Source organism: Schistocerca cancellata, chromosome 7 (genome assembly GCF_023864275.1).
Source record: "Schistocerca cancellata isolate TAMUIC-IGC-003103 chromosome 7, iqSchCanc2.1, whole genome shotgun sequence".
Classification (NCBI taxonomy): Eukaryota; Metazoa; Arthropoda; class Insecta; order Orthoptera; family Acrididae; genus Schistocerca; species Schistocerca cancellata.
In genome coordinates, this window is record NC_064632.1 from 243399626 (window position 1) to 243416077 (window position 16452).

At 43.4% G+C, this 16452-nt stretch overlaps 1 protein-coding gene across 1 annotated transcript in view; it reads right to left on the reverse strand.

Moving 5' to 3' along the window:
- LOC126092718 (orexin receptor type 2-like) overlaps positions 1 to 16452 on the reverse strand; it is a 120186-nt gene that overhangs the window by 65476 nt on the left and 38258 nt on the right. Inside the window, exons 3-4 of the mRNA XM_049908441.1 lie at positions 5798 to 6074; positions 3108 to 3254 (exon numbers count right to left, since the gene is read on the reverse strand). Of these exons, the coding sequence (XP_049764398.1) occupies positions 3108 to 3254; positions 5798 to 6074 (424 nt within the window). The remainder of the gene's footprint in view (positions 1 to 3107; positions 3255 to 5797; positions 6075 to 16452) is intronic.

Below are 16452 nucleotides of genomic sequence, written 5' to 3' on the forward strand. Positions count from 1 at the left end.
AAATACGGCTGATAACCACGAGTCGCTCTAGAAGTTAACTCGGGCCTTTCTTTTATACGAATACACTATTAGATTAAAAGGAGACGGACATATGTTAGTTACATTATTATGGGAATACGCTTACCCTTCGGCTTTACGACGACTTGGATTTTTCTGGGGACACTTTCAACAAGGTAAATAAACGCCTCTGGAGTAATGGAAACCCATCCTTCCTCAAGAACCGAAACTAGATAAGGTAGTGATTTTGGGCACCGGTGTCCGGAGCTAAATCGACGTTCTAACTCACCTCAGAGGTGTTCAGCTGGGTTCATGCAAGGACTCTGTGCAGACCAGTCCACATCAGGTCTGTTAGTACCCACAAACTATTGCTTAAAAGATGCTTCTTTATGACAGGGTTCATTGTCATGTTAATAGCCATCGGCTTCGAACTATTTCTTAATGTACACAATGCTGTAAACTGTGTTCATACTATCTCCATTCAGTGTTTTGTGAACACATTTGTATCACAAATAAATGGTTGAAAACAACATTTTACTAAGGTACGTTATTCCGTTTATCCATCTATCGGAACGCCGCTATTATGAAAAGTACAACGCAGATCAGGTTAGCACTCGACTCATGTTAGTCTCTGCAAGTCCACCTTTGAACAAAGTGGTTGAGCCGTGTGCAGCTCGCGTTCATGCCGTTTGATCTTTGGCATTTTGTCACATTGAGTGGCGTCTTGTTTCTTCCTTACTTACTGGCGTAACAAAGTTGCTGGCTTGCCTCTTTGAGTGGCAGCAGCAGCGCTTATCAAAAATGGTTCAAATGGCTCTGAGCACTATGGGACTTAACATCTATGGTCATCAGTCCCCTAGAACTTAGAACTACTTAAACCTAACTAACCTAAGGACATCACACAACACCCAGTCATCACGAGGCAGAGAAAATCCCTGACCCCACCGGGAATCGAACCCGGAAACCCGGGCGTGGGAAGCGAGAACGCTACCGCACGACGCTGCGGACAGCGCTTATCGATGCTAGTACTGTAGTACTATCTTTGAGGGACCGCTAGTATTTCCGGGTGATGGTGCTGTGTGTGGCAGTCAGTCGGTAGGGACGGAGCAGCGAGGATCTCAAGGCGGCGCAACGTCGGGCCAGGAGCGCTGGCAGCGTGCACGCGCTGTCGGATCGTGAGGCGCCAGCAGCGAGAGCGACAAAGCTGGACACTGAAGTTGAGTGATCAGTTAACCTGTTATGAAGCTTCAACTATTGTGACATCTCTTCGTTCATTTGCGGGTTGTTGGTCCCTGGGCCGTTCGGGCTAGCAGCAGCGTATGATGTGTTGGGGTCAGCGAAATCTTTCAGTTATCTTCTTATACTGTGATTAATTATTTAGTTGACTGTTACTTATGAGTGAAGTGCACCAGCGGTATTTTCTGCCCTGTGGCCGTTAATGCCCCAGTTATCTGCCCTGGTCGTTAGCGTACTTTTCCGGCAGTGTGCCTTTCCTCGTCGTGTTGATGCTGTCAGGCACGGCGTGTAGTTCCACAGCCTGTTAAGTTGTTTGGTTCGTATTTGCTTAGAATGGTTATTGTTCCCTTGGCTGTTTTTAAACGGCAATTTCTGAAGACGTAGTGCTGTTCGTAGTCTCGTTCTTGGCCGATATTTTCGATCGTTATGCCGTTGGTCGGACGGAAAGGAATTAGTTGAATTGTTGGTCGGTCATTGGGCCATCCCTAGTTTGGGTTGCCATCCAGTTATTTAGCTTCAACTCTTGGCTGCCTGTCTGACCTCGCGTTACGTTTGAGCTGCCTTCTCAGGCCGACCCTTGGAACACTTCTGACCACCACTTGTTCTGTTTGTCTTAGATTGTGATTTTCATTTTAGTTTGAAGTAGTGTGCGAGACCTTAAGCCGTTTATTAATTAACTTCTTTTAAATTTTACAAAAAGACCTTCAGTCGTGTTAAATTAAAATTTTGAAAATCGATTTTCTTTAAAAAAATTTTCCTTAAAATTTGTTCTATCTGAAATTGTTTGTAATCCAGGCCCTAACCCGTTAGTTGATCGATGTGCTATGTGTGGGATTCAGCCGAGGATTTACGTGAACTCAATTTGATAACGCCTTGAGCTTTGTGTATTCTTTAAAGGAAATTTTTTTGTAAGCAGGAAGGGGTTCATTTTAAATTGTTTGTCTGACTTGTTGTTCAGGCCTTCAGCAGTTGTTTCAAATTTGTTTGAGGCCTTCAGCCGTACAATAAGTTAATATTTCTTTAATTAGGCTTTTAGCCATTCTGTTGTAAGTTTAAAAAGAAATTTCTTGATTAGAAAAATTGTTTATTCATGTGTTTTAATTATAGTTGTTCTTCAGACGTGTAGTGTAGGGCTTCAGTCCTAATTGTTTTCAATTACATGTTTTTTTTAATTTACCTTCTATTTTTAATTGCTTTTGATTTCTGCGCCAGGCCTTCAGCCATTCTTGTTTTTGGTGTCGTTTTGGACCTTCAGCCGAGAAAGCATCTCAAGTTCTTTAACTAGGCCCTCAGCAGTATTGTTTAATTGTGATCTCTTAAAGCAATGTGTAAATGAGTGGTTCTTAGAAGCATAAAGATGTGTGTTTGATTGTACAACTCACAGTAATTGTTTGTGGCCCCATCCACAATCATAACCTTATCCTGTTCGCTCTCTGAGTACCTACCAACCTGGTTCCAGCGGTTGAGGGACAATGTAAAATAAAGAACACCTTCAGCTATCTCTGTTTTGAATGTAATTTATTTTATGGTCGGTTTCGAGGTTCCACTACGCCATTTTCAGGCCCACTGACCATCGTGCACGAGGAATCCAACCTGATGTGCAGTCGAAATTGCGGGCTATCATCAAGTAACCGGTACTCGTAGAGTTCTGATTTCAACAATCGACCTCTTTGTTCATCAGTTGAAGATTGCTCTTCAGTTGACAAACGAAGAGAACGAGACGGTGGAATACTCTTACAGTTCGCAGCTTCATAGCCAGAGTTGCTATGACTAGCCCGGCCCTCGTGGAGCTGTGTACTGCACTCTACGCGCCACGAGAGGATTGGGCGACGTGTTAAAGCAGCAGCGCGCACCAACCTGCTCGGCAGACGTACCTGAGGATGTTGAGCAGGTGGACGGGCAGGTAGCAGAGCGCGAACATGACGACGACGGCGACCAGCATCTTGGCCGCCTTGCGGCGCGACCGCAGCTGCACCTCGGTGGCCGCGTTGCTGCTGACCGTGCTGCGACGGCTGCTGCAGCTCGCGGACGACGGGAGCGCTGCAAAGAAGCGACCGCCCGCACCTGAATCCACTCTGAATGTGTGATTGTGTGCAGTACTCAACATTTGTTCTTACAACGGTACCTCCCCATCACACCACCCTCAGATTCAGTTATAAGTTGGCACAGTGGATAGGCCTTTAAAAACTGAACACAGATCAATCGAGAGAACAGGAAGAAGTTGTGTGGAACTATGACAAAAAAGCAAAATATACAAACTGAGTAGTCCACGCTCAAGGTACGCAACGTTAAGGATTATGTCAGCTCAGGAGCGCCGTTGTCCCGTGGTAAGGAGCGCCGTGGTCCTGTGGTTAGCGTGAGCAGCTGCGGAACGAGAGGTCTTCGGTTCAAGTCCTCCCTTAAGTGAAAAGTTTATGATGCAAAAAAATAAAAATAAAAAAATAAAAAAGAGATTGATGTGCGAAGGATTAATGCCCGTCTGCAGTATGTGAGGAAATTTTTCCTCGAAGCAAGTTATCTTAGTGACGAAATCAGAAGCAACATATGTATCACAGCACGCGACATCATACTTGAAAGGAAGATAAATGAGGGCAGAAAAAAAAATTGAAACGAAATTCCCTAATTGTGACTGGAAAGCTGTCTGGCGGAACATCAACTATGCCGGGCTATCTACAGACGCTATTTCCGCATGGTACAAAACAGTTAACAATGTCATCAGCACCAACGAGAGACTATATGGCATCGGTTTAAACCAGACACACCTTTGTGGAAAATGCAATCTGGTGGATACACTCATCCACAGATTCACCTGTGGCGGCAATGTGAATAACTGGAATTGGATCAGGCAACAAATCGCCTTACTCACCAGATCCTTGACGGAATATATAACGCCATCGCTCCTCCTGAGACCAGATATGACATACTTTCCGAAATTAAAAACCAACGCCATTAGCTGGTTACTGGGAAAATACGTTAGTTATATCATCAACAGCCTTGGGTCGGACAACGAGATAGAATTCCGCGTTTACGTGAAGTGTGAATATGCAAAAATCAGCACGTATCGCAACCACAAGAAGTACCACGGCAACGTGCTGAAGATCATTTTTGAAAGAATGGGTGTCGGTTAAATATGTGGAACCACTACAACCCTTTGAACGAGAACGAACAGAAGAAAATTAAAAGTCGCTTGTGTGCTTATTATTATTTACTATTACCTTGCTTCCGGAACTTCTATTTTACACGAAGAGTGTTTTCAAAACCTCGTGTTCGACTTACGAAGTATTTGTGTGATTCAAGAAGAATTGTTAAGTTTTATCAGTGTTCAGTTTCTACTCAGAGAAGAGGTTTCTTTGTCTTCCTTACATCGGAGAATGGGAGTTTTGTGAAAAAAAAAGTGGTTAGCGTGAGCAGCTGCGGCACGAGAGGTACTTGGTTCAAGTCTTCCCTCGAGGGAAAATTTTAATTTTTTATTTTCAGACAATTATTGTCCGTCCGTCCATCCGTCCTATGCGAGGTGACTGCACCGTAGAATAGGGACTTATAATCAACTTTGCTCTCCAAAATTCCAGGACATGTTCAGATTTGCTTGGACACATGCAGGATTTGACGGTCTACACAGGGAAAAATTTGAAAACGTTAAAAACATATGTTTTGACAGAGCACAGGGAAAACTGTGCGACTGTGAAACTCTTGCATTAATTTGTTGCAGTTTATGTGGCAAACTCTTATGTTTTCATCACTTTTTGGGACTGATTATCACATCCACAAGAAAACCTAAATCGGGCAAGGTAGAAGAATCTTTTTACCCATTCGCCAAGGGTACAAGTTAGGTCGGTCGACAACATATTCCTGTCATGTGACGCACATGCCGTCACCAGTGTAGTATAGAATATATCAGACGTGTTTTACTGTGGAGGAATCGGTTGACTTGTGACCTTCCGATCAAATGTTTTCGGTTCCCATTGGAGAGGCACGTCCTTTCGTCTACTAATCGCACGGTTTTGCGGTGCGGTCGCAAAACACAGACACTAAACTAATTACAGTGAACAGAGACGTCAATGAACGAACGGACAGATCATAACTTTGCGAAAATAAAGAAAGTAAACTTTTCACTCAAGGGAAGACTTGAACCAAAGATCTCTCGTTCCGCAGCTGCTCACGCTAACCACGGGACCACGGCGCTGCTGAACTCACACGCTCCTTGATGTTGCCCATCTTGCGCATGGACTACTCAGTTTGTATATTTTGCTTATTTTTTTCATAGTTCCACACAACTTCTTCCTGTTTTCTCGATTGATCTGTGTTCAGTTTCTCAGCCTAACCACTTTTCCAACTAATAACTATATCTGAGGGGGTGCGATGGGGAGGTTCCCTTGTTAGAGCTTACAAGCATGCGACGTGTTCGATTACTTTTCCCCTGTGTCAACAGAGTTTCTGAAATGCAGCTGTACTTTCTCCCTTCCCTCAGCGGTGGCGCAGTGTCTTGTTCAACAAACAGTAAGTGTTTTCACGTGTCAGACATTTACCACGTACCGTAGGGATTGGTGCTGCGGCCGTTGGCCACGTACCGTAGGGATTGGTGCTGCGGCCGTTGGCGCTGACACTTCGCCTACTGGACGTCTCCTGAGCCTGCCCTGGTATGGTGTCGGAGCGCCAGAGGACGCGCACGATCTGGTAGTAGGCGACCGACATGAAGAGCAGCGGCAGCGTGTACAGCAGCAGGCTCTTGGCGCCGTGGAACACCATCTCGGAGTCGTAGCTCCAGGTGCTCTCGCACTGCGTCAGCAGCACAGAGTCCCAGTCGCGGCCGCGGGCCCTCAGCACCACCAGCTCCGGGATGTCTGCAAGCAAAGAGATATCGGCTACAGCCATATAAACACCTGATTCAGGCATACTTAGTATCATATGCGAGCCCCATTCGAGATGCTGATGATGCCCAAGCATCGCAGAGTGGATTCCAGATTCAAAGTGTTTGATAGCCAATCTGATCCCTGACCTCTAAGATGCCACCTGAACTAACGTGGATTGGTGGAAGATCGGTCCAAAGTAAGCCCATCTCACACGAGGGTATCCACTAGGGTCAAGACCAGGTGACCTGGTGAACAGGGAGGCGACACGCAGAAGTACTCTCATGTACGAGGTGCATTCAAGTCCTAAGGCCTCTGACTTTTTTTTCTAATTAACTACTCACCCGAAATCGATGAAATTGGCGTTACTTCTCGACGTAATCGCCCTGCAGACGTACACATTTTTCACAACGCTGACGCCATGATTCCATGGCAGCGGCGAAGGCTTCTTTAGGAGTCTGTTTTGACCACTGGAAAATCGCTGAGGCAATAGCAGCACGGCTGGTGAATGTGCGGCCACGGAGAGTGTCTTTCATTGTTGGAAAAAGCCAAAAGTCACTAGGAGCCAGGTCAGGTGAGTAGGGAGCATGAGGAATCACTTCAAAGTTGTTATCACGAAGAAACTGTTGCGTAACGTTAGCTCGATGTGCGGGTGCGTTGGCTTGGTGAAACAGCACACGCGCAGCCATTCCCGGACGTTTTTGTTGCAGTGCAGGAAGGAATTTGTTCTTCAAAACATTTTGGTAGGGTGCACCTGTTACCGTACTGCCCTTTGGAACGCAATGGGTAAGGATTACGCCCTCGCTGTCCCAGAACATGGACACCATCATTTTTTCAGCACTGGCGGTTACCCACAATTTTTTTGGTGGCGGTGAATCTGTGTGCTTCCATTGAGCTGACTGGCGCTTTGTTTCTGGATTGAAAAATGACATCCACGTCTCATCCATTGTCACAACCGACGAAAAGAAAGTCCCATTCGTGCTGTCGTTGCGCGTCAACATTGCTTGGCAACATGCCACACGGGCAGCCGTGTGGTCGTCCATCAGCATTCGTGGCACCCACCTGGATGACACTTTTCGCATTTTCAGGTCGTCATGCAGGTCATCCTGCAGATCCCACAGAAATGCCAACTCTGGAGGTGATCTGTTCAACAGTCATACGGCGATCCCCCAAAACAATTCTCTCCACTTTCTCTATCATGTCGTCAGACCGGCTTGTGCGAGCCCGAGGTTGTTTCGGTTTGTTGTCACACAATGTTCTTCCTTCATTAAACTGTCGCACCCACGAACACACTTTCGACACATCCATAACTCCATCACCACATGTCTCCTTCAACTGTCGATGAATTTCAGTTGGTTTCACACCACGCAAATTCAGAAAACGAATGATTGCACGCTGTTCAAGTATGGAAAACGTCGCCATTTTAAGTATTTAAAACAGTTCTCATTCTCGCCGCTGGCGGTAAAATTCCATCTGCCGTACGGTGCTGCCATCTCTGGGACATATTGACAAGGAACATGGCCTCATTTTAAAACAATGCTCATGTTTCTATCTCTTTCCAGTCCGGAGAAAAAAAATCGGAGGCCTTAGAACTTGAATGCACCTCGTATTTAGAGTGTTCATCAAGCTATTCTGACTCGATTTGGGAGAGGTAAGGGATGTGTACTGTATTTGTGAATTTTCAGAGTACCATTGATAAAGTACATTCATGATTATAAATTAAGGAAGTGTCATAGGGGTTTGAAGGCGTGCAGTGATACATTGACCAAGAGCATCTCAGACTTGCTCGATGGGGTTTAGGTCTGGAGAACAGGCAGGCCACTCCATTCGCCTGATATCTTGTGTTTCAAAGTACTCCTCCACAATGGCAGCTCGGTGGCGCCGTGCGTTATCATCCATTAGGAGGAAGGTGGGACCCACTGCACCCCTGAGTGGATATACTGGTGCAAAATGACGTCCCGATACACGTGACCTGTTACAGTTTCTCTGTCAAAGACATGCAGGGGTGTACGTGCACCAATCATAATCCCACCCGACACCATCAAACCACGACCTCCATACAGGACCCTTTCAGGGACATTAAGGGGTTGGCATCTGGTTCCTGGTTCACGCCAGATGAAAACCCCGCGAGAATCACTGTTCAGACTATACCTGGACTCGTCTGTGAACATAACCTGGGGCCAATGTTCCAATGACCATGTACCGTGTTCTTGACACCAAGCATTACGCGTTCTCCTGTGACCAGAGGTCAGTGGAATGCATTTTTCAGGTCTCCGGGCGAATAAACCGTGTCATTTCAGTCGTCTGTAGACTATTTGTTTGGTGACAACTGTTCCAGTGGCTGCGGTAAGGTCCTGAACAAGGCTACCTGCAGTACTCTGTGGTCGACTGCGGGCACTGATGGTGAGATATCGGTCTTCTTGTGGTGTTGTACACTGTTGACTTCCCATACTGTAGTGCCTGGACACGTTTCCTGTCTGCAGGAATACTTGCCATAATCTTGAGATCACACTTCGTGGCCCACGGTGGGCCCGTGGTACGACCTGCTGTGTGTGACCAGCCTCCAGTCGCCCTAGTTTTCTACCCCTCATAACGTCTTCAATATGTGTTCTTTGAACCATTTTCAACACACACTCACCATTAGCACGCTGAACTCGTCTGCACACTTACTCGCTGCACCGTACTCGGACATGCATCAACACACCTCTGCGGCCAGCGCCACCGTGCGACGACCGCAGGTCAGATGAACCGCATGGTCATACCCCGAGGTGATTTAAACCCGCAAACCGCCCACCAGAGCGTTGTTCCACCATGTATCAGCACTATCTTTTATTTATGAGCATGAGTGTAGATGTTCATGAGAGACAGTAGGCCTTACGAAAATAACTGCAGAGACTCGTCTTTCGTGATGAATCAAGTTTGGTTACACCATAAACGGTTTCAAGTCAACCATAAAAATGTCACTTCAACGTTACTCCACAAGAGCATTAAAGTTGTCAGTATCATAGAAACGCTAGGCACCCGTTGACGCTACCACGTTGCCCGTTTTGTGTAAACGCTGCGTGTTAGTCCGCGACCGCCTACTTCTTTACAGTTGTGCTGCGTTACCGCCTCGACTACAGATTCTGTTTATTAAAGAATGTTACCTAGACGACTTCGTTTACCAAGTGCGTCATATAGTGCCGTTAAATAAGCAGAGGCTCTGAAATTACTACAAAGGACGCGTGAGTTTTACGGGTAAGGAAAAGAAGTTGTTTCTGTTCATGGGAACACGTCGATTCCCACTGACGAAGCGCACCTCGAATATCCCAGGACTTAGTCAAAGAACTGTTATAAGGAAAGGGGTACTACTTCAAGATTTGCAAGATACTAAAGTAAACCTTGTGGAACAAAAGTCTCTGTGGAGAAAACGGTGCTATTTAAGTGCTCCTACAAATAAGGAAAACAGCCTAGTCCAGTTACAGAGCTTGATTCGCTCCAAAGGGATGCAGTTAGTCGGCAAATTTGCGGATATTATAGAAGGAAAGAGCGTGAACACCTCCAGCGGGAAGACGTCACTAAAAGTGGTATTAAAAATTTGAGCTTCCGCTTTAAAAAGTTAGACGATGGAAGCTGTTGCTCGAAAAAGCCTATATCGTTGCGGCTCTTATTATTTTCTGACATAAAATTGTAGGCAAAGACATACATTCTGCTATATGCTTAGATGAAACCAGGGGCAACGCTAGAGAAGCAGTTGATAAATGCTAGACAGATGATAATCCGCATAACAGAAGGCAACGGCCAACGGTAAGAGGACCCCGATTAATTGTGCCCATGCATGTTCTTCAAAAGGTGACGTTGGTGACGAGCTTTTAGTTTTAAGATCGAGAAGGACCTGTGACTGCCATGAGGATATGGGCCACCCACAATTTCTGTAGTGATCAAAAAATTTGTTGCTTCAGTTTAGTGTTCCGATAGTGTTTTTAGTGGATAATGCACCTTATCGTTTTGTGGTGTTAGACAGAACTCCAATAACTAGTGACCGCAAAGAAAGTACGGTGCAGTGGTTACAAGAAAGAGGCATTGCTGCGGCCATGAGCATGATAAAGCTGCTGTTATATTCACTTGTAAAACGAAATAAGCCTGTGACTCTTACATATGTTGTAGATGAAACTGCAAAGGAGCAGGGTCATATGGTAATTTCGCTACCGCGTTATCATTGCCATTTTAATCCAAATTAATTGGTCTGGACTGATGACTAGGTTAAAATTCGAAATGATAACAACGTAAGAGGAAAAACTGCCACTTGAAGGTCTTGCTACTGTAGACGCCACCTCATAGAGGAAGCAAGTAGACTATGTTGTTAAGCTTATTAGAGAAGCACGGACTATAGGCGGAATTACAAATGAGAAGAAACAGTTAATGATTTCCCTTTATGATGACGATGGCGATGACTACGGTTTTTGCGCCGATTCTGATGATAGTGAAGAAGAATTGGATGGAGTTGTACCACTGATATCGTAAATTGGTGAGTGTAAAAGAATACAGAATTAACTCTTTCTCTCCGCAAGCGAAAAGGCTAAGTCTCTTTTTCTTTATTTCGTTGTATGATTGTGGATAACGTGTTTCTTGTTATGCTTAGGTGTGCATTATAATACGACGTTTTACATACTGCTTTTACGGAAAAAATTCGGAACGACTTCTCATAGAGATTGTCATTAACTTCTGGTATTATTTATTTCCCGATTTCATATACTATCAAACGCTTTTTCTCCGTAGTAGTTCTCTGCATTGTTAGAAGAACATTCTTTCCTGCACTTAAGTATACATTATGATGCAACGCCTTTTGTACATGTTGATTGTAGCCTATATTTACAAAAGATACTTCGGAGCCATCAGCTGTGGGCGTGTGCGTTGGCAGCTATTGAAACCTTGCAATCGCAGTGTAGCAAACTATACGCGAACTGTCAAGTGACATTTTTAGCGGACCGAGTGTATGAAATCGTACTCAAATCTACACACCTTTAATGATTGTTCATAGTATTGTATTGTATTGTATTATGGCTGTGGTAAGAAAGAAAAAAACTGAATGTGGTGAAGTATCAGGTATTGTTTGCTTCATAAGATCGACTTTAAGGTATTATTTACAATTATTGGCATCTATTGGTTTAATCATGGTAAACACGTCATTCTGAGAAACAAAATTTATTTTTTCCTGATATGTCAAATGCTGAACACTACACACGGTTTACCTATAGCAAATAGCTTCTACGGGCTATACAGGACGTATACAAACCAAAGAGCATGACTATAGTTAATGTTTAAAGATTAGCGCTGTAGCAGAGCTTTTTTTCAACAGTTGCATTTTCGAATGTTGCACACAGAAGGCAATAAATATATATATACTGATGTAAATAACGTTACTTATAAGGAACGTAACGTATGTTCCTTATTGCAAAATGTGCTATTTATATGGTCCATAAAACTAGATTTCTACTTAATTTTTCTTCTCAATTTTCTATTAATTATGTATAATACGTTTAGTTTTGCTTGTTGTTGTTGTGGTCTTCAGTCCTGAGACTGGTTTGATGCAGCTCTCCATGCTGCACTATCCTGTGCAAGCTTCTTCATCTCCCAGTACCTACTGCCTACATCCTACTGAATCTGCTTAGTGTATTCATCTCTTGGTCTCCCTCTACAATTTTTACCCTCCACGCTGCCCTCCAATTCTAAATTTGTGATCCCTCGATGTCTCAGATCATGTCCCACCAAACTATCTCTTCTTCTAGTCAAGTTGTGCCACAAACTCCTCTTCTCCTCAATTCTATTCAATACCTCCTCATTAGTTATGTGATCTACCCATCTAATCTTCAGCATTCTTCTGTAGCACCACATTTCGAAAGCTTATATTCTCTTCTTGTCTAAACTATTTATCGTCTACGTTTCACTTCCATACATGGCTACACTCCATACAAATACTTTCAGATATGACTTCCTGACATTTAAATCTATAGTCGTTGTTAACAAATTTCTCTTCTTCAGAAACGCTTTCCCTGTCATTGCCAGTCTACATTTTGTATCCTCCCTACTTCGACCATCATCGGTTACATTGCTCCCCAAATAACAAAACTCCTTTACTACTTTAAGTGTCTCATTTCTTAATCTAATTCCCTCAGCATCACCCGACTTAATTCGATTACATTCCATTATCCTCGTTTTGCGTTTGTTGATGTTCATCTTATACCCTCCTTTCAAGACACTGTCCATTCCGTTCAACTGCTCTTCCAAGTCCTTTGCTGACAGAATTACAATGTCATCGGCGAACCGCAAAGTTTTTATTTCTTCTCCATGGATTTTAATACCTACTCCGACTTTTCTTTTGTTTCCTTTATTGCTTGCTCATTATACAGATTGAATAACTTAGGGGAGAGGCTACAACCCTGTCTCTCTCCCTTCCCAACCACTGCTTCCCTTTCATGTCCCTCGACTCTTACAGCTGCCATCTGCTTTCTGTACAAATTGTAAATAGCCTTTCGCTCCCTGTATTTTACCCCTGCCACCTTCAGAATTTGAAAGAGAGTATTCCAATCAACATTGTCAAAAGCTTTCTCTAAGTCTACATATACTAGAAACGTAGGTTTGCCTTTCCTTAATCTTTCTTCTAAGATACGTCGTGGGGTCAGTATTCCCTCACGTGTTCCAATAGTTCTACGGAATCCAAACTGATCTTCCCCGAGGTCGGCTCCTACCCGTTTTTCCATTCGTCTGTAAAGAATTCGCGTTAGTGCTTTGCAGCTGTGACTTATTAAACTGATAGTTCGCTAATTTTCACATCTGTCAACACCTGCTTTCTTTGGGATTGGAATTATTATATTCTTCTTGAAGTCTGAGGGTATTTCGCCTGTCTCATACATCTTCGTAACCTGACGGTAGAGTTTTGTCATGACTGGCTTTCCCAAGGCTGTCAGTAGTTCTAATGGAACGTTGTGTACTCCGGGGGCCTTGTTTCGACTCAGGTCTTTCAGTGCTCTGTCAAACTCTTCACGCAGTATCATATCTCCCATTTCATCTTCATCTACATCCCCTTCCATTTCCATAATATTGTCCTCAAGTACATCGCCCTTGTATAGACCCTCTATATACTCCTTCCACCTTTCTGCTTTCCCTTCTTTGCTTAGGACTGGGTTTCCATCTGAGCTCTTGATATTCATGCAAGTGGTTCTCTTTTCTACAAAGGTGTCTTTAATTTTCCTGTACGCAGTATCTATCTTACCCATAGTGAGATAAGCCTCTACATCCCTACATTTGCCCTATAGCCATCCCTGCTTAGCCATTTTGCATTTCCTGTCGAAATATTTCCTCCTTTCATCAATTAAATTCAATATTTCTTCTTTTACCCAAGGGTTTCTACTAGCCCTCGTCTTTTCACCTATTTGATCCTCTGCTGCCTTCACTATTTCTTCCCTCAAAGTTACCCATTCTTCTTCTACTGTATTTCTTTCCCCCATTCCCGTCAATTGTTCCGTTATGCTCTCCCTGAAACTCTGTACAACCTCTGGATCTTTCAGTTTATCCAGGTCCCATCTCCTTAAATTCCCACCTTTTTCAAGTTTCTTCAGTTTTAATCTACAGTTCATAACCAATAGATTGTGGTCAGAGTCCACATCTGCCCTTGAAAATGTCTTACAATTTAAAACCTGGTTCCTAAATATCTGTTGGACCATTATATAATCTATCTGATACCTTTTAGTATCTCCAGGCTTCTTCCATGTATACAACCTTCTTTTATGGTTCTTGAACAAAGTGTTAGCTATGATTAAGTTATGCTCTGTGCAAAATTCTAACAGACGGCTTCCTCTTTCATTTCTTAGCCCCAATCCATATTCACCTACTATGTTTCCTTCTCTCCCTTTTCCTACGCTTGAATTCCAGTCACCCATGACTATTAAATTTTCGTCTCCCTTCACTAACTGAATAATTTCTTTTATCTCATCAATTTCTTCGTCATCTGCGGGGCTAGTTGGCATATAAACTTGTACTACTGCAGTAGGCGTGGGCTTCGTGTCTATCTTGGCCACAATAATGCGTTCACTATGCTGTTTGTAGTAGCTTACCCGTACTCCTATTTTCTTTTATTCATTATCAAAGCTACTCCTGCATTACCCCTATTTGATTTTGTATTTATAACCCTGTATTCACCTGACCAAAAGTCTTGTTCCTCCTGCCACCGAACTTCACTAATTCCCACTATACCTAACTTTAACCTATCCATTTCCCTTTTCAAATTTTCTAACCTACCTGCCCGATTATGGGATCTGACATTCCACGCTCCGATCCGTAGAACACCAGTTTTCTGTCTCCTGATAACAACGTCCTCCTGAGTAGTCCCCGCCCGGAAATCCGAATGGGGGACTATTTTACCTCCGGAATATTTTACCCAAGAGGACGCCATCATCATTTAATCATACAGTAAAGCTGCATGTCCTCGGGAAAAATTACGGCTGTAGTTTCCCCTTGCTTTCACCCGTTCGCAGTACCTGAACAGCAAGGCTATTTTGGTTAGTATTAGAAGGCCAGATCAGTCAATCATCCAGACTGTTGCCCCTGCAACTACTGAAAAGGCTGCTGCCCCTCTTCAGGAAACACACGTGTGTCTGGCCTCTCAACACATACCCCTCCATTGTGGTTGCACCTACGGTACGGCTATCTGTATCGTTGAGGCACGCAAGCCTCCCCACCAACGCCAAGGTCCGTGGTTCATGGGGGTGTAGTTTTGCTTAATAAAGATTTATTTTGAATTAGTCATAAAAACTTAACACACTGGTGGCTTACGTTGATAGCAATGCTACGTGGGGAAAGGTGCAGAAAGAGTTTGAGAATGCAAGGGAGGGAGGGGTGTTCTGAGGTGGTGTTGATTTTAGATGATATGCGGTGATGTGTGGTTATGAATTAAAATCTCTGTGTTCCAAAAGGTATTTATTCCCTTGTCTACACTGTGTAGGATGTGAAGGTTGGTTTTTATGTTTGTAATGGAGTTATGTGGCAGGTGGGAACAAAATTGGATTTATTTAGAGTTTTAAAATGGAGTGCATCAATATGTTCTTTCTTTTGAATTTCAAAGTTTCTTCCAGTTCGCCTTATGCGGTAGCTGGAGTAGCTGTCACAAGTTTGTTTATATATACCAGACTTGTGAATAACTGGGTTGGCTGCTTTAGTGTTAAGAAGTATTTTCTTTTGTTTATTTCTTTCTTTGACTTTGTATGGAGCGAGGTAGGACATTCTATTACCGAAAAAAGCGATACTGACATATTTAATTTGCTCTGCTGCTGAGGACTGCTTTGTTGATGATGTTTGCGTGGTTTTAGCATCTAATTTGTCAGCTATGAATGGCTCATAAGAAGAGTTGCAATATATTGTTGAGTTGTTTATATTTTGTAGGGGATACATATAATGTTGAAATCAAAAATATTAACTCCATATTATGTTTATTGTTCAACTGTAAACTGCTTCTTTGGATGCGTATTATTATTTTCTTTTGCTAAGTTATCTATTTCAGTGGTTGTATTATAATACAACAAGACGTCATCAATGTAATATTTATAATAAATGATTAAGTTCTTTTCTGTCTAGTTTGATTTAAGAAATCTGTTGCTTCATCATTAATATAGACGTCAGTAATTAGGCCAACTGAGCACTGCGCTTTGTTAAACCAGCATTCAGATGTTGATTTTGTTATGAAAGGTAAATAAATTGAATGTAATACTGAAATAGTACTAACTCGAGCAAATTCAAGTTCATTACTTCATAGATTTCTACACTACTTTTTATGATGCAGTAAGTTATCTTTTATTAGTCTGAGCGTGTGTGTTGTACATACAGGGTGTTACAAAAGGTACGGCCAAACTTTCAGGAAACATACCTCACACACAAATCAAGAAAAGATGTTATGTGGACATGTGTCCGGAAACGCTTAATTTCCATGTTAGAGCACATTTTAGTTTCGTCAGTATGTACTGTACTTCCTCGATTCACCGCCAGTTGGCCCAATTGAAGGAAGGTAATGTTGACTTCGGTGCTTGTGTTGACATGCGACTCATTGCTCTACAGTGCTAGCATCAAGGACATCAGTACGTAGCATCAACAGGTTAGTGTTCATCACGAACGTGGTTTTGCAGTCAGTGCAATGTTTACAAATGCGGAGTTGGCAGATGCCCATTTGATGTATGGATTAGCACGGGGCAAAAGCCGTGGGGCGGTACGTTTGTATCGAGACAGATTTCCAGAACGAAGGTGTCCCGACAGGAAGACGTTCGAAGCAATTGATCGGCGTCTTAGGGAGCACGGAACATTCCAGCCTATGACCCGCGACTGGGGAAGACCTAGAACGACGAGG